The sequence below is a fragment of the Ipomoea nil genome, unplaced genomic scaffold, assembly GCF_001879475.1.
Source record: "Ipomoea nil cultivar Tokyo-kokei standard unplaced genomic scaffold, Asagao_1.1 scaffold3069, whole genome shotgun sequence".
In the NCBI taxonomy this organism is placed as follows: domain Eukaryota; kingdom Viridiplantae; phylum Streptophyta; class Magnoliopsida; order Solanales; family Convolvulaceae; genus Ipomoea; species Ipomoea nil.
In genome coordinates this window covers 4,450,669-4,474,614 of record NW_017619497.1, presented here as the reverse complement: position 1 = coordinate 4,474,614, position 23,946 = coordinate 4,450,669, and the positions used below count along the sequence as shown (strand labels likewise).

General features: G+C 34.6%; 5 protein-coding genes across 8 annotated transcripts; 3 read left to right on the top strand and 2 right to left on the bottom strand.

Moving 5' to 3' along the window:
* Positions 1–9,112: 9,112 nt before the first annotated feature.
* LOC109165785 (ubiquitin-60S ribosomal protein L40) lies at positions 9,113–11,073 on the bottom strand. The gene is made up of 5 exons (XM_019314714.1): positions 10,914–11,073; positions 10,711–10,797; positions 10,529–10,631; positions 9,432–9,498; positions 9,113–9,333 (listed from the first exon to the last, which is right to left on the bottom strand). The coding sequence occupies exons 1-5, from the start codon at positions 11,014–11,016 to the stop codon at positions 9,307–9,309; spliced, it is 387 nt and encodes a 128-aa protein (XP_019170259.1). The 5' UTR covers positions 11,017–11,073; the 3' UTR covers positions 9,113–9,306.
* A 2,713-nt stretch (positions 11,074–13,786) lies between these two features.
* On the top strand, positions 13,787–14,783 carry LOC109165784. Its single transcript, XM_019314713.1, has one exon. The coding sequence runs from the start codon at positions 14,005–14,007 to the stop codon at positions 14,740–14,742; it is 738 nt and encodes a 245-aa protein (XP_019170258.1). The 5' UTR covers positions 13,787–14,004; the 3' UTR covers positions 14,743–14,783.
* A 1,311-nt stretch (positions 14,784–16,094) lies between these two features.
* On the top strand, positions 16,095–19,533 carry LOC109165750 (ATPase family AAA domain-containing protein 1-A-like). Of its 4 annotated transcripts, none has more exons than XR_002051586.1 (7): positions 16,096–16,438; positions 16,736–17,036; positions 17,391–17,549; positions 18,000–18,295; positions 18,789–18,905; positions 19,037–19,192; positions 19,352–19,533. XR_002051586.1 is itself a non-coding variant. In XM_019314666.1 (6 exons), the coding sequence occupies exons 1-6, from the start codon at positions 16,229–16,231 to the stop codon at positions 19,046–19,048; spliced, it is 1,095 nt and encodes a 364-aa protein (XP_019170211.1). In that variant the 5' UTR covers positions 16,096–16,228; the 3' UTR covers positions 19,049–19,533. The 4 variants fall into 4 exon arrangements, 2 of the variants coding, with proteins under 2 accessions (XP_019170212.1, XP_019170211.1); XR_002051585.1 differs by having other exon boundaries at positions 19,322–19,533; XM_019314666.1 differs by having other exon boundaries at positions 19,037–19,533.
* A 216-nt stretch (positions 19,534–19,749) lies between these two features.
* On the bottom strand, positions 19,750–21,264 carry LOC109165752. The gene is made up of 3 exons (XM_019314668.1): positions 20,770–21,264; positions 20,177–20,528; positions 19,750–20,090 (listed from the first exon to the last, which is right to left on the bottom strand). The coding sequence occupies exons 1-3, from the start codon at positions 21,187–21,189 to the stop codon at positions 19,900–19,902; spliced, it is 963 nt and encodes a 320-aa protein (XP_019170213.1). The 5' UTR covers positions 21,190–21,264; the 3' UTR covers positions 19,750–19,899.
* A 1,660-nt stretch (positions 21,265–22,924) lies between these two features.
* LOC109165814 (early nodulin-like protein 3) lies at positions 22,925–23,934 on the top strand. Its single transcript, XM_019314756.1, has 2 exons — positions 22,925–23,245; positions 23,325–23,934. The coding sequence occupies exons 1-2, from the start codon at positions 23,035–23,037 to the stop codon at positions 23,744–23,746; spliced, it is 633 nt and encodes a 210-aa protein (XP_019170301.1). The 5' UTR covers positions 22,925–23,034; the 3' UTR covers positions 23,747–23,934.
* Positions 23,935–23,946: the final 12 nt, after the last annotated feature.

Here is a 23,946-nt window from a genome sequence, read left to right as displayed (position 1 = left end):
AAATGTTTTTTTGGCTGCTCTTTCAATGCTTAAATTTAAGTTTTTTGGTTAAGTTAGAAGATACTCATGCTATTTCATTGACAGTCCATTAATGTGTGCATGAAATGTTGAATGAGAATGATTAAGAGGTAATGATAGGGTCAGGAAAATAAGGGCTAAAACACTGTAGAGCACATGAAAATTGCATCACTGAAATTGCTATACTGAGTTAAATCACATCAAGAGGATGGGCATTCCGTCAGCAACTTGACTAATAATTAAGCAATTGAAAATATATATAGATGGATGGGTGAACTAAGAAAGACAAATACAGAAGTTGATTATATAGAGATAGGGTGTGGGGGGGGGGGGGGGGGGTAGGGGGTACTGGTTGATATTTATGAAAATTGCATATTTCCGGGCAAGACAGTAAATCTAGGAAAACAGCAATAAATGTATAATAACATGGAAAAAGGAGGGACCCTCGTTCAGAGTGAAACTTCATTTTCTAAGCTTCCGGGGGATAACACACTCATACCCCACTCTCCTCTCCTCTTGTCCACTCAACCTTCATTCATAATGGAAAAAACTACTCACACTTTCAAATTTTACTCCTGACTTTTACTCCTTTTCATAACATTTTGATGTTAACATTTTTATTAGAACTCACATGATGAAGATAACTAATCATCAATTGCGACATAATAGAGTAAAAGTAGAGTAAAAACAGAAAATATATGTAGTAGAACTTTATAATATCACCATTAAAAAATAAAATTGTTGTAGTGTACTACTGTACACGAGTATTTTTTTTTTAATATTGTTGACTCTATTACAATGTAGTATCTGTTTATACATAGTTTCTCAACCTACCGAAGCACACGGAATCAAAACCTCCGCACTATACACAAGTCAATAGTACTCAAAGAGGATATATTCTTGCAACATGATTTAAATTGATTAGATTGAAAGGAAAAAAAATAACCAAAAAAAAATTATGCTTTGACATTTTAAGGAAATACGGCGATTTATATTGATTAGGTTAAACGGGAAAAAATAAAAATAAAAATAAAAATAAAAATAATAAATAGATTTTCCTTTGACATTTTACAGGGCGTTTGGTTAGAGGGGGAATTATGTGGGAAAGGAATTGTAATTCCATGGGAGTTGAATTACTGGGAATAAAGTGGGAATTTAAATTCCAGTTTTTGATTCACAGGAATAGAATTACTGGGAATTTCAATTCCAATGTTTGGTATACATGGGAATTGAAAGGGAATAAGTAGTATAAAGTCAAAAATATCCATTATTGTTGTTAGACATTAATTTTAGGTTAAAAAAGGAAGGGGTAATTTTGACTCATCACTATCTTTTTTTTCCAGGAATTAAAATCCCGGGGGGCATGGGATTTTAATTCCATAAAAATGGAGGAATTGTAATTCCATGGAATTGCAATTCCCTCCAACCAAACTACGGAATTTAATGGCCTTTGGAATTAGGTGGGAAGAGAATTTAAAATCCCTCCAACCAAACGCCCTGTTAAGGAAATTATTAAGCGCAAATTGTTCAGCATAATGGTAAGCTTTGATTTGAGCGTTATACATACACACGTAAATAAATAATGGTATTAACAGTACATTTGTACGTTTCATTCCTATTCAAATATGAATGGTTAAAGATAAATATAAAATAACAGACATTTATCCTTAATAAAACCTTAATTTTTAATTCAAATAAAACACGTATATTAACATGAAAAAAAAAATGAAGTTAAAGTTACTTTCTCCTTCTAAATTACCTCCTAAAAGGATAAATTAAATGTGACAAAGCTCATTATGTTTTTCCTCATCGTGAGTTAAAAAAAATAAATAGAAATAAAAAATAAAAAAATTCATGTAATAATCATAAATAAATAAAAGTGCTAATTTTTTTTTTAATAAAAGTGCTAATTAACTAATGGTATATATATTAAGATACACTTACACAAAATTGTATAAAATCATTTCATGTGAGATAAATGTTAAATATGTAATATTTTTAATAAAAATGTAATACTTCTCTAGTCAACAAATATTAAATTTTCATTGAAAAATATTAATTACTAATAATTCTTTGAAAAGTATTGGTAAAAATTTAATACTTTTCAGTGAAAATGTAATATTTGTTAACCTATAAAAATAATGTATATATTTACTACCAAATTATTTCTTAAGAGTTATTGTCTATCATAAATTTGAAGTATCAAAAGAAAAGTATAAATTAATTAATTAATTACTAAGCAGCTGGCGTTAAAGGAAAACTGACCAGAGATAATGAAACTGTGTGCTTAGATCTTTTCCTGTTTTTTTCACCTTTTTGTTATTGTTTGACATGCAACACCATTACACAATGTGAAACTTTGTAGTGGTAGATAGTTTCCCTTCTCCCAAAAGGGTTGAATTCCAATTCAAATGGCCCCTTACATCCAGGTCAACAGAACATTTAGGGACAGAGTTAAATGTCAATGCGCACAAGAGATTTGTTCATTTTAAACATAATTTCTATACTGCCATTATCCGAAGTTCGAATTTTGATCTTTTTTCTCAAATTTAATACTGATTACTGAATCATTGAGTTAAGTCCGTGCGGGCTCGTAGATGGTTTCTCTTGTGTTGGGTAAATGGGGGAGACTTTCTTCCCCCTCCCTTTTCCTTAGGTGTTCACAAGGTAAAATTAGACAGCCACTACTTGTTCACACATGCAACTTTCTTGACTTTGCCATTCCCATGACAAGATTGTTTTAAAGTCGTCGTCACTATTATCACCCAAATTTCTAAATTTTTCTTTGGTAGTTGAACAAGATGTTGGAGCTTGCTTTTGTAGGGAGAAAAAAAATGTAATTAACAATAATAATTCAATCATGTGTTGGGCGTGAGGAGAGAGATGATTCGGAGGTGATTTCTCTAGGAGAGATTACTCCTCTAGCAGTAATATGACTGCTGCTCTGTGGTAGAAATAAAGTGTAAATTAAATTTTGATAACAATATGCACAACGCAATGTAATTAAATTAGCAATTAAGTATCAGGACTATGTGGTCTAATGGTACTCAGGTTGGACTTCCATTTGAAAAGTTGTAAGTTCGAGCCTATGTGGTCTAATGGTACTCAGGTTAGACTTCCATTTGAAAGGTTGTAAGTTCGAGCCTCAGCATTCAAAAAAGTTAGCAATTGAGTTTGAAAGGAGCAGTAAGAAATTCTCGAAAGAACAAGACATCCTCACAGTAAAGCAAAAGACAGCATATGAAAGGATAACTCATGGATGAATTAAGGTAACTCTTACGTCAACACGTCGTAGAGGAGGTCATATTAAGTTTTAAACCAAGCAAATAGCAAGGCCTATGCAGCAGAATGTTAGGAGAGTCCTAGTTATAGTTACACTCTAATCTATGTGTTTATATTTATCTGTTGTAACCCATTACATTTGTAATTTAAGAATCCTGTTTTAATCTGGTATCAGGTTCTTGATGGCCGAAGTGAATGATAGTACCGCTAGTTCTGAGCGGACTGTTTCCGATGCCATTACCCCGTTGCCGCCGATTTCATTGTCTACGATGCACCATTTTGTTTCCATAAAACTTAAATCCCATAATTTTCTTTTTTGGCATACTCAACTTGTTCCGTTTCTTCGGGGCTAGTGTTGGGCGTCGGCCGAGTTCAGCCCTTGCTTGATTCGAGACGTGGTGTTGTGACATACCATGGAGGGATGTGGTTAAATGTTTAATGTCCATCTACTTATCACCAATTGATTTTAAGTAAGATATGACAACCATATGGTTAAACGTGTTTGACTTGTAACAGTCACAAGATGGGTGACCTGCAGTGCTCAGAACTATTGGTTGGTATCATAGCCGAGGTCACGGGTTCGAATCGATGGCGAGGCTAAAGTCGAGTCTAGTCCCGGATGGGATGTGGGCGTAGGTCGGGCCAAGTCCAGTCCCAAGAGGGGAATTAGTGGACGCAGAGACTAAGGACCGAGTAAGGCATGTTGCGCAACTGGGCTTGGTGTTCAAAGGTTGCGACAAGTGCTGGGAGGGGATTGTTAGGCGCCGTCTTTGAGTCGAGACGTGGCGTTGTGGCTTACCATAGAGGGATGTGGTTAAATGGTTAATGCTCGCCTACTTATCACCAATTGGTTTTAAGTATGATATGAAAACCAAATAACCAAATAACTCTATGGTCACAAAATGGGTGACCCACTAGGAAGTAAGCATAGTGCAGCGCCGCCCCCGTTCTAAATCCGACAGATCCATATTATCCATGTTGAAAGTTCGTTGCATATTTCAAATGTCTCTCTCCAACAGACAAATTTGGATCCAGATATAAATAGGAGTGACATGCTGAGGAAAAAAAAAAAAAAAAAAGATGCAACGAACAAGTTCAAAGATTCAAGTAACTTTTAATAATCTTTTACAAGCACAATCCAGTTCACTCCAAGATTTTTCAAAACTTTCAAAGCATTTTTCAAAAATACTTAAGTCTTTATATATAGTTAGAAGGCTTATCAACTTTGGTTGATCATCTATTGTAAATCTCTACATGTTGTAGAAAGAGGATGAGTAGCATACTTGGTGAAGTTGTATGAAAAACTTGACAAATTTGGTGTTGACTTAATGATCAAAGCACAAGTTTAGCTTACTTATAATTTGTGTTGTGATAAAGTTTTACTGGTAAATTTTCCTCCTAATTCGTAAAAAGAGATGAGTGAAGTAGATGATTTAATTGTGAATGAGGAACTTAATATCCATGTAATGGCAGGAAGAGAATAGTTATGGAGGAGTAATTAGAATACATTTGGTCATTGACTCGAGATGTTGCACTCATTTTGAAATATTAAAAAGGCTATAATTATGACTTACCAGGAAAATTAAAACTTTGAATTCAGAAAACCACTTTTTGACTTCATGTCTCCGGCCATTGCATTTCGTGATAGTTGACCTTACCAACTCCACATTTTCACAAACTCCATATGCTTTATGTGTATTTTATTTCTCCCATGCATTTTTTGGAATTATGCAAATGAAAAACTTTTACCCTTGTTACAAGTACAATATTTTCTATTTGACAATACTATACATCTCATTGTTTATAAACTATGCTAGAAAGTACGCAATACAGTATTTGAAAACATTATAAACATTACCCATAAAAGTATTGCCTCTTTCAACATCATAGTAATATCTATTTTAAATGTTGTAATGCACTTAAAGGACTTTGTAGTACAGTAATATAAACGTTAGACTTTATATAATTATGTAAAAAAAAAAAATTATTAGTCAAACATAATATAACAAATATAAATGTTTTTCAATGCAACCCAAATATCCACACTTTACCTAATAAGAGCAAAGAAGACAAGCACTATAAAGCTAGTTTCATATGATACAAAATATTAAGGCATGTTTGGTAAATGGTTGTTAGTTGTTAGCTGATTGGGTTAATTAGAGGGTATAACTAGTTGATAACATTAGCTCATTGCATAAAGGCGTTTGGTAAATTAGTTGTTAGCTGATATCTGTTTGGTATAATTTTCTTTTCTCAAAAATCTAATTGAAAAAGTTGCTTTAAATAGCTTTTTTAATTTTAACATTTTGGAGTACAAAAAACTAATTAACCAAATACTTATATTAATTTTTAAATCAAGTCAAATAATTAATAGTGATCAAATAAGTCAAAATTGACCTATAAACTAACTATTTTACCAAACAGGGATTATATACACCGATCATCTTAAAAAATTACTCCCGGATAATAATAACGAAATGATAATTCAAACCTTATAAATGAAACAGAAAAGATTGAGAGAGCTCTCAAATAAGATTCGACCAAAATTTAAACTATTCGAAAGAAAAAATAAAGGAGAATTTAAAAAAAAATGAATATTATTATAATAGAGAATCAGAAACAGTGGATTGGTTTTTCGTACTAAATAATGTTATTAGTTTGGCTGCTTCTAATCATTCTGCGAATAACGTTGAAAAAAAGTGCATAGGAGTGGTTGAAAAGTTGGGAAAAAGGTAAATCCCCTTTTGTAACAAGCTAGCTTTTTCACAATCCAAGAATTTTTTTTTTATTTTTTATTTTTACAAATTAAAAAATGCATTTATTGTTTTATATTTAGGAGAGAAGATTCTATTGTATACAAAAAACAATAGGGAAAATTAGAAGGAGAGTTGAGGTATATAGCATTGTGACGTTATAAAGTAGATAGTAGAAACCCAAACATGAACAAGGCGACACCTTGATTTTCGTTTCATTTTTCAAATTTGATTAAACAAATGTGACCTAATGTCGAGGCTACACGTTAGGTATCCTAAACTAGGTAGGGTCTAGTGTTTATTAATTAGGAAATGCTACACCAATATGAACTTTTTATATGCATATATATCTTAAATTTTGTGATGCATATTAAAATATTAATATAGATCAATTAAACTAAAATATGTCAATGACCTTGTCGTCTAGTGACACCAAGTTATCCGTAGATTGAGAAAAGTAGTTATGAACATATACTATATATTGTAACAGAATAAGTAGTACTCAAAAACTTTTTAAAAAAATAGATAAGTTTGAAGGTGAGTATTGGATGGAGTTGGGTTATGTAGGATAGTCCATCGGCGGACTACCTGCTTAAAAATCATGATAAATGGCCCGTTTTGATAGCTCCAGTTTGGAAAGTGCATATTTAGCTTTATAAGGGTACAAAATTAATGTATTTATACTCTTTTTTACTTATTCATGTGTATTTTGGTCAAAACATTGCAATTTTCTTTGAAATGATGGGGAAAAACTTTTGCATATTTACAAAAATGTTGTTATTTTAACAGGTTTTTTCAGAATAATATTTTTTTTCTCCTAAATAATACAAAGCAAATTGTACGGAGTATATATTTATGAAATGTCATCACATTTTTGTTTAAGTATATATCTCATCTTAGTACTACACAACAGGCTTTTAACGTCGTAGCGTCTATATCCTATTTTACAATGAACAAATTAACAAAAGAGATTTATTCTCATTTCTTACAATGGACACCATTCCAAATTAAGTTATGATAATTGTTACAAATTATATCAATTGGTAAAATATTTTGATAGAGAAATTTGATCCAAATGACATATTTTTTGTATACAAAACAAAATAAGAGAAAGAAATTAATTAACTCTAACCAAACGGTTCAGGTAAATACTCTCCGGAGATGCATAAAAATGTGTAACCTAAATTGGTAGTTTTTAAATTTAGATGCCATTCAAATCGTACATTCCTATTAACATGTTTGAAAAAGTAAACATTTCTTTTGTTTTAATTATACCTTGTCATTTTTTCCAAATGGTTAGCTAGCAAGTAGCAACCAGAGATTTTAGACTGAGTCTATTGTGAGACTGTCTCACGGAATGGGTCGGATTAAAATAAAAATGTAATATTTATGTTGGAAAATGTAATACTAATTAAGAATAAATTATGTGTTACTTAGGGAAGTGTATGTAATACTCAATTTTAAATCAAAATGTAATATTTAAGGGTTGAACAGTTACTTATAAGATAAAGCGTAATACTAATCATGGATAAATTGATTAATTGTTACTTATAAGAAAAAGTGTAATATTTATGAAGAAAAATGTGATACTTTTGATATAAATGTAATATTATGGGTTGAATAGTTACTTATGAGGTAAATTATACGGAGTAATACTTATGAAGAAACCCAATTCATCTCACGGATGAAGATCCATGAGATAGTCTCATGGGAGATTTTGCGGAGTATCTAATAGCATCCCTAGCAACTCAATCTCAAAATAGATTTTTTTTTTTTCTAGGATCTACAAGGTAAATAAAAGAAAATGGAAAAAATTTAGTTTGACCGTCACTTTAAAGGCACAACTAACTTTATTCTTTATATTTATGTAGCAATCAGCGCCACATTTTAATGACATGATTATAGGTAGAACTTGGCTTTGCAAACAACTTAGTTAACTACGAATAAATCTATAAGCACTTCTTGCTATAAATTCCTCATTTCAACTTCCATTCCTCATTAAGTTGACTAATAAAGCCCTCTTCCAACATATTATTAGCTAATTAATAGCTTTCCTAATGATAAATAATTCATTTTGAGTAAATGACACTTTTATCCTTTAATTATAATGATAAAATTGTTTTTTCCCTATTAATTATAAGCACATCACATTTTTTTTCCTCAATTATTCTCAAAGTGACAAATTTTACCTAACTCTTACAAATAAAAATTGTTAAATATTGACGAAGTATTCCAAAATTTTAAAATTTGAAAGACCAATATGTAATTTAAGTTGTTATTTAAAGGAAAGGGACATTTTATTCGATTATTGGAATGATAATTAAGGAGAAATAGTTGTTAAGGGTTGTGTAAATTAAAATTAGTCACTTTAAACAGTAATTTAGGGGAAATGTGGAGTGCTTGATGGAGTGGGGTCAATCTATAATTTGAAGGGAAGCCAAAGCTCATGATAAGTCAAAAGGTAACTACTTTTCCTTTCATCCATAATTGACAAATCACTCAACCGGCTCCATTTCTTAATTTGATGATTCCAATGCTAGGATTTTTTTTTTACACGGAAACATGATATCAGTATTTGAAAATGTATATTAGATAATTTTATTTTTGTATAATAATTCGTAAACTACTAATAAGAAGTAACCGCACTAAGAAAACAATATACGACAAGTTTGATCGAAAATAAGAATCAAATTCGTGATCTTTTGATACGAGAACCATATTTCACTCACAGTCACCTTTTTAGGAGAGTTAGAAAGACTTCTTAACTCAAGGCAAAGACAAGTTCATCATTATTATATATATAAACTATTTTATTAATCAATATTATAAACTATTTTATTAATCAAAACACTAGTGAATAACCAGTTTGCTTGGCGTGAGTGACCATGCACTATCCTTTATCATTATGATAAAGACTTAAAATGACTTGAAAACTATAGACAATCTAGACTAATGGTACGGTAACATAGTCTCTAGCCAATTTGTAACCTGAATCAATACTACATATGTGTCAAGGACAAAACTTTGTGTATCCCTCCATTAATTTTAGGATCAATGAAGAAAAGATAAACAAAAGAGCTTTTAATAAAAGTTAAAACAGTACCGAAACAAATTCAATCTCAAGTATAACCACAAGAAAGAAACAAAACATCATACTAAAGTTTAGTCAAATTTTAAGGATTATAGAGATTCTTAGTTCCATATATTGGAGAAACCATCTGATACAAGGTTGGCTCATCTTCAAAAACAAAATCTACTTGATCTTCTTCTTTGGCCTCAACTGCATCCCAACAGAATTGAAGAACCTCCGTTTAGTACAGATTAATAGCTAAAGCAACAGCCAGAGGAAATAAATTACGCAAGATCTAACAACCAAACCTGATTGCTGTGCCCACACTTCTTTTTGCGACAGTTGACAGCACGGGGATGCAAGCGAGCATAGCACCTTAGAAATTCCAGAATGTGTAAGAAAAGACATTTAGATAGTAATCATGTAACATACAAACCACTTTAGAAACAAACCAGTGGACCAACAGTTTTACATAAATCATGGAACTTGGCCCGTTACTTGTTTAAAAACAGGCTTGCTGCTTGAAATGGTCCAAAATAGGACAAGGCATAACCCACGAAAAAATTGGTCCAAAACCATGAACAAGATTGATCAAAGAACAATAACAGGGTGCTCCAATTCTTCAAAGCTAATGGAAATGATATGCTTTGTGGTGTTAGTGCTAGCAAAAAGACGGGATTTTTCACAAACAGTGACTTCCCTTTCTTTGATCTAGAAAGACACACACAATCAAACTGCTATTTAACTGCAAAAAGAAAACTATATGTATGATGCCCATTTTGCTGCCAAATGCATGCAATTGAAATTATTCACCCGTTCTAACACCAATAAAAGGCTTCTTTCAAGGTGTAGCAAGTAAAACTACTTTTGAATGAATTCATGAAGCATGCACAACTCTTGACTAGTTTTCGAGTTTGACATAGGAGGTCTAATAATGGGCAAAAGGTCTATTTTTTAATAAAAAAAAATGTTAAAGCATTAGCTGCTTTATATCAAGAAACACATATAAACACCATGCCGAGATCTCTATTAAGCCATCAAGTATTGTCAAATATATCTGTCTGCGAGTGTGAAAATCAGAATACTCCGTAAATACACTATAGCAACAACCCAACTGCCCGATTTTTCATCATTAGTTCATTACCACAGAGTCATTATGCATAAATCACAAAACAAAGGGAAAGGGAAACACAGTGAAATACATCTATTCATATTCCAAACAAAAAAAAAAACAATAATGGACTCTTATAAAACTAAGAAATAATCAATAAACAGACTTCCTGATATTTCAACCTATATAACTGAACAGCATTTACTACAACAAATATGCATAACAATGAGAATCATAATTACAAAAAATAAATTCAGGAACTAAAATCTCTTAAGAGGGAGCAATGGAGCATACTTGCGGCAGATCATCTTATCTTGGTTGTACTTCCTGGCCAAAGCCATCAAAGATGGTTCAATAATTCCTCCACGAAGCCTCAGCACCAGGTGAAGAGTCGACTCTGAATTTCCATTTCCAATTGCATAAAAATTATTATTATTTTGCAATTACAGTTGCAATAAAACTGCAAAAATAAGTACCTTTCTGAATGTTGTAGTCGGCCAGAGTACGGCCATCTTCCAACTGCTTCCCGGCAAAAATCAGCCTCTGCTGATCCGGCGGAATTCCTAAAACACCATATGCCAATAGATAAGGAAGGAACAAAATTGGAAATAGAAATCAGTGGTAAAATACATGAAGACAAGTTAAACGCAAGTAAATTGAGTTATACAGTGATAGTTACCTTCCTTATCTTGAATCTTAGCTTTGACATTGTCGATGGTGTCGCTGGACTCGACCTCGAGAGTGATGGTCTTGCCGGTGAGAGTTTTAACGAAGATCTGCATTTTCTCTCTCGCCTCACTTCCCGATCTCCGTTGCCTCCCCTCCTCTCTTTTGTGTAAACCCCTTTATAATTAGGGTTTTAGGAGTCGACAACGCAAATAGGCCGAAATGGAGATCAAGAAACCCACTGGGCTACTTCACTTCTTTTTGAAGATCAAGAAACTAGTTCTTCAACCATGGCCCAAATCTAAGTCCAATAACACCCTCAAAAAAAAAAAAAAAAAAAAAAAAAAGCAAAAGAACAACAAAAAGAGTTAAATTTGCCCAAGTCAAACGGATAATACAATTAAAGCAAACAACAACAACAACAACAAAAAAAAAAAAAAACATTTTAGAATTCTTCTTTTGCATGCAAATGGGAAAAGGGGAATTTTCGTGTGGATGGGCGATTCAGAATGCAAATTTTTGCGGTGGATCATGGTTCAAAACGATGTTGTTTCTTTTGATAAAAATGGGCACTTGTTCCACATAAAATTAGTTTTATTTGCATAACATATTCAGTTTCATTTTATATACATTGTAGTTTTATTTCAACACAATTAAAGTTTCATTCGACATTATACATACAATAATCTTATTTCAGTGAAATATGTTATTGCATTTCATTTTATACACACAGTGGTCTTATTACAACACCACTAAATTATAATTCTAATTCAACTACGGTTTCATTTGACGATACACACTCAAATATGTGAAATTGTTATTCAGTTTCAACTTATATACATTGTAATTTTCATTACAACACAACTAAATTATCATTTTTGATATAACTATAGTTTCATTTGGCAATATACACTCAATATGTAAGACATGTTATTTAGCTTGTTTTTATACATACTGTAGTTTCATTTCAGCAAAACTAAAGTATCATTTTAATTCAACTACAGTTCTATTTGATCATATACACTCAATATATGAGACATGTTATTCAGTTTTATTTCATACATATTGTAGTCTACATTTTCATTTCAATACAACTACAGTATCATTTCAATTCAATTACAGTTTCATTTGATAATACAAACACAATATGCGAGACAAGTTATTCAAATTCATTGTAGATACAGTGTAGTTTCATTTTGTTATGGACACACAAAAAATATGGGATTTATTAAAATTTAACGGCTGACGTTCTTTATTCTTTACATAAAGAAAGTGTACTGTTTGGACCATGTTCCACACAACTCTATTGACCGTGGCCCACAATATAACAACCAACTTTAGGATATGTAAGTAATTATGCCTCTTTTAGGTGCCAAAATTTCCAAAGAACCAAACACCCTGCCCCGATAGAGAGGTGCCAAAATTTCCAAAGAACCAAACACCCCCGCCCAACAGAATATTTGGAATGATGTAATCACACACTGCCGCCGTCGAAATTCTCTTCTCCTAAATACTGCTCAGTGAACCATTGACTTAAGCTCATGTGGGCGAACCAATGCAAGTCTACATCTAGGGGATTGGTGATCAACACATGTTTAATCCAATTTTAGGGGGGGATTGGTGATCAACACATGTTTAATCAAATTTTATTTTAACAATAGTATTAGCTCTATTACAATGCAGTATCTGTTCATATACTTTCTCAACCTATTGAAACACAAAGAACCAATAACGCCTCTACTAAGGCTCAAACTCATAACATTCCAAATGAAAATCCAACCTGAGTACTATTAGACCACATAGTCTTGGTAACGCATTCAAACTCTCTAAATCAATTAAAATGTTCAAATTCCGTCCAAATTCAACTTGATTAACAAGTTAATCATTCCCGTGTTGACATGTGTTTTTTATTTTTTATTTTTTAATAATTTATTTATTATTTTTTTAACTTTTATTTTAAAAGATTTAAAAAAAAAATTATACAACCGGCTAATAAAAAAAAAATGGTGGCCAAGAAAAAAAAAAGAAAAAAAAAAAAACTCAGAAACAGCACGACATTCAAGGGCAACCCTGGTAGTGTTTTATGAGGGTTCCTTTGAATTGGGTAGTTGCTTCACCCCCACAGGTTCTTTGTCCTTATCTTCATTCGCCTTCTCCTCATTAATCAACTCACTTCAATCAAACCTTACACGTAAAAGCTTAATGTCGACGATTTAATGTTTCATATTTCAATTTTGCCTACACTTAAAAAAGAAAAAACTCATCTATATTAATAATCATTCATTATTTTTTTGGTATACCCAGAATTTTTACCGTTGCACACAGTGACTAATTCCCTCGCTAAATTGTGGACACCTCTTTTGGATGAGACAACTGACCTAGAGATTTAAGATTGTTCCATTCCCAAAGTCAATGATTGAACCGTTGACCTTTGATTAATGATAATCATTCATTGTATAATGTGTAGACATTAAAAATTTAACAACACTAATTCGAACGAGTTAATTTGAATATACACAATTTTTTTAATGTATTTGTGCATATACTTTCTCAACCTACTGAAACACAAAGAGCCAATAACGCCTCCACTGAGGCTCGAACTTACAACCTTCCAAATTTGTTTTTATATTTTGTATAAAAAAATATTAATAATTAATTAAGAGATTTATGGAAATTAATATATTATTGATTATGAAATACATTTAAAACTGAATATTTAATTTATATTGAAAAGATCTAAATTTATGTTTTTATACGTTTAAAAAGATAAAACTTAATGGCAATATCCTTGGTATTTTATAATGCGCACTAGCTTTTATTTTGGAGTATACTATAATATAATATATAATATATTAGGGAGTAATTTCTGGCAAAAATGTCCAAAAACATGAACCTTCTGTTTCCTTCTCAAAACCGTGTGCTTCCCGCTGCTTGATTCCTTCAAAACCGACGTCGCCTTCTCCTTCAGGTCTCATAGTCAAACCCCCCTACATAAGCACCAATTGCGCCATTTTTCCCAGGTTTCATTGAGAAAAAGGCCATTTTTACACCACAAAACCTACAACTCTATATTTCGCCGGAAAAAATATAGGGGGGAAGGAAAAATGTGCAGGGGGTTTCTGGAAAACGGGCCGGATTGTTTAAAGCTCAGAGCTTTCTACATCCATTTGTCGGTCTCGACGGCCAAGAAAGCTTTACCGCATTCGTTGACGCTGCACTACCTGCCGCGGATAGACGGGGGCGCTTTGGAGATAAACGGGTCCAAGATCCGGGCCGACGCGCCCGGGTTCGTGACGCTCCACCGCGTTGTGGCGGCGGACGCGGCGGTGACGGGGGCGGTGTACGGGAGCAGGGACAGGGTGAAGGCGAGCGAAGGGGCGAGGTTCGAGATATACGCCGGAGATTCCTCCAGGCTGGTGAAAGGCGTTTTCAGGAAAGACTGGGCGGAGGAGAATTGGAAACTGGACTGCGAGTGCGTGGTGGCCGGAGAAGACGATTGTCTGGGAATCAAAGCGGCGGAGGTGTGCGTGGCGGTGGAGGGATACGCGCCGGAGCTGATCACCCAGAAAGTGGAAATGCTGCCGCCGCGACGGCTGCGGCGGCGGAGGTGTTATCAGGGGTTGGAAGAAATCCCCGAGGGAAGAGAAACTGAAACAGAGTCCGAACCGTGTTGCTGTCACTGCTGCGACGAGGGAGAGAAGGAGATGGACGGCGGAGCTTGTAAGGCGACGGAGGCGGTGGGGTGGGCGGTGGACATGGGAATATGGATGGTGTGTTTAGGAGTAGGATATTTCGTTAGCAGAGCTTCCTACAAGAGTTTGAGAAGAAGACTCATTCCATAGTTACCATTGTATTTTAATAGCAGAGTTCAATAGTTATTGTAAATACTGTATTATACAACAATTTTGAAACAATAAATATTTTTCAAAAAGCTTACTTTACAAAAAATATTGTCCCTAAAGCCCATATATCACGGCTTGACAAAATATTTGAGATCATATAAATTATGATAATTCAATGGTTCAGTAAATGTGATTAAATATAGGTGCACAGAAAGAATTGGTCATTTTAAACATAATATCTCAATTTTCGTCATATGACTATAGGGACTTTGTTAATTTCAATACCTGATTTTTAAAAGTGTTAATTTAGTAGCTTGACTATGTAATTTTTATCAATTTTGATTATTTCGGTCAAATTATAGGCCAAATTTTGTTAGAAATTTTTAATAGTTAAAATAATGAGGGTATTTTAGTCATTTCACTTCCTTCTCCTCTGGCGAATTTATTTTTTCTGGCGAGTCCGTCGCAGCAGCACACCTTCTAAAGCATACCTAAACTCATTCGTCCAAGTCATCGTCAACGATTTATTAGGGTTCAGATGGACAAAATTTCGGTTGAAAACATCTAGCCGTTTGTGTAAGGGGAGTTTGAGATGTCAACGGACCTAGAAATCTCTGAATTGCACTTCTCTTTGTGCTCGTCTAGCGCACCTCCTATCAAAATTTCGGTTGAAAACTTTTCCGGCCAAAAAAAGACTTGCTCGAAAAAGAAAGCGAAATGCTAAAACTGATGTTGATGCCTATTTATTCTAAAACTTCTCTATATCAATTTTATGCTAAAATTGATGTTGAATAAATACTTCTCTTTGTGAATAGTGTTGAATAAATACTTCTTTTGTTTAGATAATGTTGAAAGTATCATAGCGCACCTCATCCTCGGATTTGCGATAAGAGATGAATTTCGCCAGAGAAGAAGAAAAGAGATGTGAAATGACTAAAATATTCTCATTATTTTAACTGTTAAATTTTTTGACAAAATTTGACCAGCAAATTAATCGGAGTAACTAAAATTAATAAAAATTACATAGTCAAGGTACTAAATTAACACTTTTAAAAGTCAAATGTTAAAATTAACAAAACCTCTATAGTCATATGATCAAAATTGAAATTTTCTCTAATATCCACCATGTTGCTTTGGAAATTTGAATATTGATCTTTTTTTTCGTTTTTTTCGTAACTATTGCGTACTGAACTATTAATTCACCTAATGTATCAAAAAAAAATAATACTCCGTATTATTATTATTTTATCAAATTATAAGTATACACGGCATAATGATTTCAAAAAAAAAAAAAAAAAAAAAGTATACACGGCATAAGACTAATTCGTAACTTTATAATTTATTTATTTTTAATACTTTTCCCTACGCCCAATCCCTAGTCGTTTTCTGCGCGCGCCCGTCTTCTTCCCATTTCTCTCTGGAGAATTCGTTTGAACATCAATATCGGAGAAATAAGGAAACCCTATATTCTGCTACTGGCAAAGGAATGGCGAATGGAACGGGTACGGACGCACAGTCGAAGCTGGTAAAGGACCTAATACTCTACGCGGCCAGCACCGCCTTGAGCTTGGTGGTCATGTTCACGGGGCTCCGCTACCTGGACCCAAATCGCGAAGCGTCCAAGAAGGCCATCGAGTTCCGGAAACAACTCTCCAAACGCTTAGGCCGCACTCTCATCCATACCACCCCCTACGAGGCATAATAATCCACTCCTCATTTCTCCGCCCAATTTATTTCCTTGCGTGTATTCCCCCAATTTACTGGCGAAATATTGTTGCATATTTGTCATTTCTGGAGAGAAAATAATGATTTAAGTTTAGATCATCCTATTTAAAAATTGTTGCGTTTATTTTCTTTGTTGTTTAAAGAAAAATATGCAGACAGGGACTAATTCCTCTTTGAATTCCTTTATTATAGGAGTAATGAAATTTTTCAGAGACAGCATAAGCAGTAATTTAGTATTTCCTTCTTTAATTGTTTTTTCGTTTTACAGGACATAATTGCCTGTGATGTGGTGAATCCAGCACACATGGATATTGAATTTGATTCAATTGGGGGATTGGATGGAATTAAGGAAGCTTTGTTTGAATTGGTTATTTTGCCTCTGAAGAGGCCTGAGTTGTTTGCTCATGGGAAGCTGCTTCGTCCAGTGAGAGGTGTGTTACTGTATGGACCGCCTGGGACTGGGAAGACAATGCTTGCAAAAGCAATTGCCAAAGAGTCTGGAGCTGTATTTATCAATGTGAGGGTTTCGAATTTGATGAGCAAGTGGTTTGGTGATGCTCAAAAGCTTGGTGAGTTTTACACTTTATTGTCATTTCTCGTCTTTGTAATGACTATAATGTTGTAGTGTTTCTGCAGTCTGTGTTGGTAAGCACCCATGGAGTAGTGTTTTTGCGGAACTATGCATGGTAACTTGGGTTGGATCATTTGAACGTGTGGTGCTTGCTTACTATCAATTTGTTAGGAGACAGACTTATATTCATCCAAAACCTCATAAATGCCCTTAAAGTAGAGGAAAACAAGGAGTGAAAAGTATAATCAAGTGGAAATGGGCGGACTTGTTCTAAATTATTGGTGCACCATGGGTTCACTTCATTTTGATGCACGCACTGATTTGGTAGTGTTGATGAATTATATTTTTGCAGTGGCAGCTGTTTTCAGTTTGGCTTATAAACTCCAGCCTGCTATAATATTCATTGATGAGGTTGACAGTTTTTTGGGGCAGCGATCTGGAACAGAAAATGAAGCACTAACCATGATGAAGACTGAGTTCATGGCTTTGTGGGATGGTTTTACCACTGATCGTGAGTATCGAGCATTATGCATTTGATGTTGTACAGAATTATCTCATCATAATCATGAAGCTTTTATTTATGCACAATTTATCTGATAATTCTTATGTTGACAAATTCTGTAATTTTTTTTCCAATGTTATTCTCCCCCTGTGATTTGTAATCTAACTCTATCAACCTGAAATATTATTTTTAATTCTTTGGTCATTCCTGTTTTACACACTGCCATTAATAAAATATTTTGCATACAAAAGATTTTTGCCACTAACTAGTCTTTTTTCGTCTGCTGTAAGAAACAATGTCCTCTTGTTATTCAAATATACTGTGACTGTTCTTATACCATTCCAGAAAAGGAGGCCCCAAAATAAATAAATTAATTAATTGAGCCACATTCGATGAATAGTTTACACAAGGCATTGTGTATTTTATCAGTAATGAAAATGTCATCCTTACTTTTTGTAGAGTGTGCTCGAGTTATGGTTCTAGCAGCAACCAATCGCCCTTCAGACCTTGATGAAGCAATACTTAGGCGCTTCTCTCAGGCATTTGAGATTGGAAAACCTGATCGTGTTGATAGAATAAAGATATTGCAGGTAATTCTGAAGGGTGAGACAGTAGACAATAACATTGACTTCAACCACATTGCTGGGTTGTGTGAGGGGTACTCTGGTTCTGACATTTTTGAGGTCTGCAAGAAAGCCGCCTTCTTTCCTGTGCGGGATTACTTGAAAGATGAGAAGAGTGGAAGAAAATCGCAAGTCAGTACATAGTTTTATTGTTTATGAATTATGATTCTAGTACTATTTCTGCATATTCTTTCCATCTGTTTTCTCTTATTAGATGACAATCTCTTTTCTCATCCATTTTTTTTATGCATATTTCCTCTTTGGTGTTACCAACAATATGACTTGTAGAAAAGATGCCTATGCTATTGTAGGCTGGGAAATAAATCATGGTTTGGAAGCTAATTGAAGAGCATCTGAGATATATATCAATTATCAAATGTTTTTACAATGATAAACAAAAATAAAACAGGAAAAAGTATTTAATCCAATTATTTAATGCTAATGCAATAGATGCAAAAGAATTTTTCTTTATTTTTTTTCTTTTTAATTCAATAAAAGTAGTGGGGTTCATGTTATTTCAGAATCAATTGAACCGATTGCTGGCAAATCAATTATAAGTGTTTGGCAGTTTTATATTTTAAGCAATCTGCAGCTTACCAACTGCATCATTTTCATTATTTTGCAGGGACCAAGGCCCTTGACACAGTCTGACCTGGCGATAGCTTTCGCTGAATCCAGGAAAGCTGAGGTTGCTGCAAATAAGTCTCCATATTTAGTAGTGGGCAGATCGGATGACTATGAGGTTATATTTGCAAGATACATTGTTTTAGATTTTTACTTTAGACCGCTCTTATAAGATCCATAGAGTATGTGATTTGAAGTTTTTCACTGTTGGGTTATTTGATCTGACTAGAGCTCTTTTTGTGATGTCAGGAATTAGACTGAGTATGATGGCAGTTGACAGCATCCATCTGCTTGTTCTGACAGTTAGAATTCACGACTATTAGGAACGCTTTATTCTAACCACAGATTTTTACATTGCTGCCGATTACCATTGGTCAAATGCGAAACATTATTATTGTTTTGAAGGTAATGCAGTTCTAAATACCTTGATAAAGGTATAAGAATGTGAAACAATAAGCTGAGAAACTGCAGTTGATTACTACATTATTTGATGTACACTGGAAGTTGTTTTACTTATTTTATTTGCCATATCAGTTAGCTGTTAAAATTGGTTCTGTTTTCCAGGCATTCAACTGCTGAAGCTCCTCTCTCTTGCATTTCAGGATATTTAGCTATAGTTAGCCAAGGATTAGTTGAATTTCTGAGTATTAGCTCATGTATAAATTGCTTCTATCGTATTGAGGATGTATCCAGAACCAGAAGCTTTTGAGATAATGAAATTCTATTTTTTTTTTTTTCTCTCCTAATTCTCTCTTTTTCCTGTCTGAAACTCTCTGCTCTTCCCTCCCATCTTCAACTCCAATTCTCTGTTAAATTCTCATTTCCTTTCACTCTGTATACCAAGTACTTAATGGTGAAATTTTCAAATTTTTTTTGAGATACAAGAGAAACTAGCAGCTATTATTCGAGGGTGTGCATTGAGTAATTTCTAACTTATGACCTTAATCAGCAAAGGACCACAAGAAGGTAAACCAGCTTAGGTTATCTATAGCTTTATCAGCTCAAACTATCATTTTGACAAATACAAAGCAGGATCAAATGATGTCATCAATAAGTATGCCAACCACCTTAAACACATGACTACCTATCATAGATGTAACAATATTAAAGTGTCAGTCTTGAGCCGATCTGTCAATAGGAAATGGACTCAAAATCCTCAACTTCATGCACAAGTCCAAACCAACAGCAGCAAAAAGGAAAACCAACAGATTCTCAGATACAGAGGTTCCTCCATCTAGTGCATGAGAAATGAAGCTTGCGGAGTTCAACTCCAATGGCGGTCCATTGCTTAGCGTTGCAAGGCCTGCACCAAAAGTGCAAGAATACTTTCATCATCATCATCATCTAGAGCTCTTTTTAGATCATATCATTTGCTAATAAAATACTTACCTTTCACAACGCCGAATGCTGCAGATGCTCCAGACTTGAGGTGAAAATTGTCCAGGTCTCTTCTAACCGCATAACGAAAGGTTACTCCAAACAGCGCACAGCTAACAAAAGTGATGGCTAGTGGAAGTATGAGCTCAGAAGTGGTGGCGATCCGAGTCAAAGAAATGGGAACCCCTGCAATGGTGCCTACAACACCAGCAATCAATGCAGCTTTTACAGACTCTAATTTCTCATCATTTATACCCATTGCTTCATTCCCTGCTTCCCCCAAACCCTCTCCGCTACCCAGAGCTTGCTCCGCCTCTTTAATCATTGCTCTTGCTTCTGCAATATCTTTCTGGCATTCTGCAATCTTCAATTCTAAAATCACTCAATAACTCTTTTCCTTTTCCCCCATTTTTTGTTCTTATATTACGAAAACCAGCATAGATTACTCATAGCTGATAGGCTCAAACAAAAAAGACGCTCCTACTAAGAATCTAAACATTGTGAATTTAGCATGGTTGCCCAGTATCACAATTTTTGCAGATAAATATACACATAAAGAAAGAATATAAATTGAAGAATTTAACAATATAATGTAAGAAGCGGACCTCAGAAGCTCTGGTTTCGAGCTGGTTAATGTAATCTCTCATCGCCTTCGCTTCAACTTCTTGTCTTTCAATCTCAGCCAATTCTTTCTTGGCCAATTCCACTCTCCGGGTCGCTTGTTCCAACCCATCAAGCAAGACCCGGTTCTCTTCTCGGGTCAGGAGATCCTCTAGTCTCGCGTCCACCATTCCAGACAAGGCATCCTTCAAACTGCGCGGTTCGCCTTTCTCCGAGCTACTGCCATTACCGCCGGTGCACCTGAGGGGGGTCAGAGAACGAGCTGCGGAATAATAGGGAAACAGGGTTGAGAGTTTCAGTGGGCTCCCGCTGACGCAGAGCCTATCGCTGGTTATGAACAGAGTTTTGTGGTTTGGAGATGGTAGCAATGAAGGCTTCAAAGCCGCCGTCACGGTGGTCTCCATCCCGTGGCCACGGAGAGTAGGCAACGGTTTATGTGGTCGGAGATACACCGTTGAACTTCATTTTATCTCTTTTGATTTTTATATAAACAGTGAATCTCACTTTTAAATTTAATTTCTCGAAAATAGGACGGAGTAATAATTTTAAAAGAGTTCTAATACTCTCAAATTCTACTTCCTCAATTTTACATCTTGATGTGGCGGTCTCTGATAAGCTATTTTTTTTTATGTAGGTCTTAATACAAGTATCAACAAAATTTTATATGTGAGAGTAAAAGTAGGGAGTATAGAGTAGGAGTACACATAGTATTTTTCATTTTAAAACTATTTTTCCACACTTTTTAAATTGGATACATTTTGTCTCTCAGATTATTAAAATTGTTTCATTCCTAATTCTTTTATTGCTGAATAATAATAATAATAATAATAATAACTCAAAAGTTATTTTCACACTTTTAATTTTGATACATTTCCTCTCACACAACAAAAGTGGCAAGACTGACTATGGACTGACTATTTTGTTTAAGATTGGTTTAGATACATGGGAGTCGAGCATCCTCAATAGTAGTGATTTTTTGTGTGGTTTTTGAGGTGTCAATTAAGAGAGATATGAGGGAGAGAGAATAAGGAAAAAGATAAAAAATTAAATTAAAAAGCAGGTTTGACGTGAAAAAAATAAAAACAAAAACAGAGCAGTAGACGCGACAACGAGCGCGTGTAGTGCTGGGTGTGGTCTGTGCAATTAAGCCACATATGCGGTTGCGCCTCTCCTTTCATTTTTCTCTCTCTTGACGACCCTCACAAAAAATCATTCTGGTAGGAAGACTCCAATTATTCTCTCTCCTCCACATAAGTCATGTTCTCATAAAAAATGTGAATAAATCATACATGTGGATGCTCTTAAGAGTAATTCATTGTTGACGGTGCAAAAAGTTTGTTGGGATTTTGCTTGGCAAACATGACGCCAACACTCTTTGGAAATGATTTGGTACCTTAATAGGAGTGATTGAGTTTGCTCCGTTCGACATATTTATAGAGAAGCTAAGCTAACTGATATGTAGATTGGATGACAATATGACATTGACATCCTATCTAAGAAAAAATAAGGTGAAATTTTACATTTATACGACGAAACTTCACCCAAGAGGTTAAGAGACATTATCATTTGAAAATCTTGTTTGTGTAGCCTTACCATTTTGTATGTACTCAAATTTTGTTTTCCCACTAATATATAAAGGAAATGAAATGGATTCCTTCGATGATCATGGGGTGCAAAAACAAAAACAAACAAAAAAAAAGGTTTTTAATTACCCAATTGGCATTTCTTAAGAAAATATCATAAAAGTGAACATGTACATATCCAAATATAATGTTGGGCACATGATGAATGGCATGATATGATGGAAGTGAATTAGGAACAAAAGGCAATTAGCCATTATTTCATGTGTTTTGTATTCCAGTCTTCTTCTCCACCCTCATGTCTCCATGCTGAGCTGCACATCCATCTGTATCACCATGTGCCACTGTCATCCTTATAATTGAGTTGCAAACTTCATGTGAAGTTACTTCTATGCCCTCAATGCTTTTTTTTTTTTTTCAGGTAAAAAAGGAAACCCAACGTCAGTATTCGAGAATGTGCACTTGATAAGTCCCGCTTTGTGACTCAAGATGTGAACCAGCCTAGGGTTGCTATCAAACATTCACAATAACACATGAGGGTCATTCTAGTAAATCTCCTTCTAAAGTGTAATGCAGGGACACTCTGGCCAATAAAATTTCCCTCTTCCAATAAAGCTGTCTCTCCCCAAGACTGGGCAAACCTCATTCTGAAGAGAAGGTGATTGGCTAATGGCTATGGCTATGGCTACTCATCTCAGGGTTTCAAGAAACTCCCATTTTTGGTGCCTTCTCCTCCTCTTAATACAGACCACCACCTCAGTCTTCTGCTACCAATACAAGGTTGGAGATTTGGATTCTTGGAACCTCCCCTCCTCTGCAAATCCAAAAGTCTATGCCAAATGGGCTAAGGATCATGTTTTCAAGATTGGAGATTCACTGTGTAAAGCCTTTCTGCACATTCTTCTTCATTTTGTATTATATTCTCCCTTTTTATTCATGCATTTGGTCATTTTTTGCAGTGTTCTTGTACCCACCAAGCCAAGATTCAGTAATACAAGTCACTGCTCAATCCTACAGGGCCTGCAACCTCAATGATCCAATCTTGTCCATGAACAATGGCAACTCCTTGTTCAATATAACAGCACCTGGAGACTTCTTCTTCACCAGTGCCAAAAAGGGTCACTGTGAAAAATCACAGAAACTCCATATTTTTGTGCCTGGAGGAAACCTTACATCTTCAACCTATGATGATAATGCAGCTCCACCACCCACTGCAGAAGCTTATGCTCCTTCTTCTGCAGCTGCTGGACCTTCTGCCTCTAATGCTTTCGGCTCGAGCCCACTTCACGCTTCCTCGTCTCCATCGTCGAAGACTCCATTCGTTTCGCTGCTCGTCTCAATTGGCCTAGTTTTGCCCCTGCTGTTACCCAGAAACATATGAAAAAAGGCCAGAGATATATGGTCTTTTGCTTTTACTTTAGTTCATTCTTGATGGATTTACTGTGTTGTGACATTTTGGTTACTGCACCATTCTTTCAAGAGAACAAAGATTTGGTTGTACTATTATTGTTATGAAAGTGTCATATTCTTGTCCCAAAAAAGAGTAAAAGAAAAAAAAGTGTATTCTAAGCTCAAGCTTTT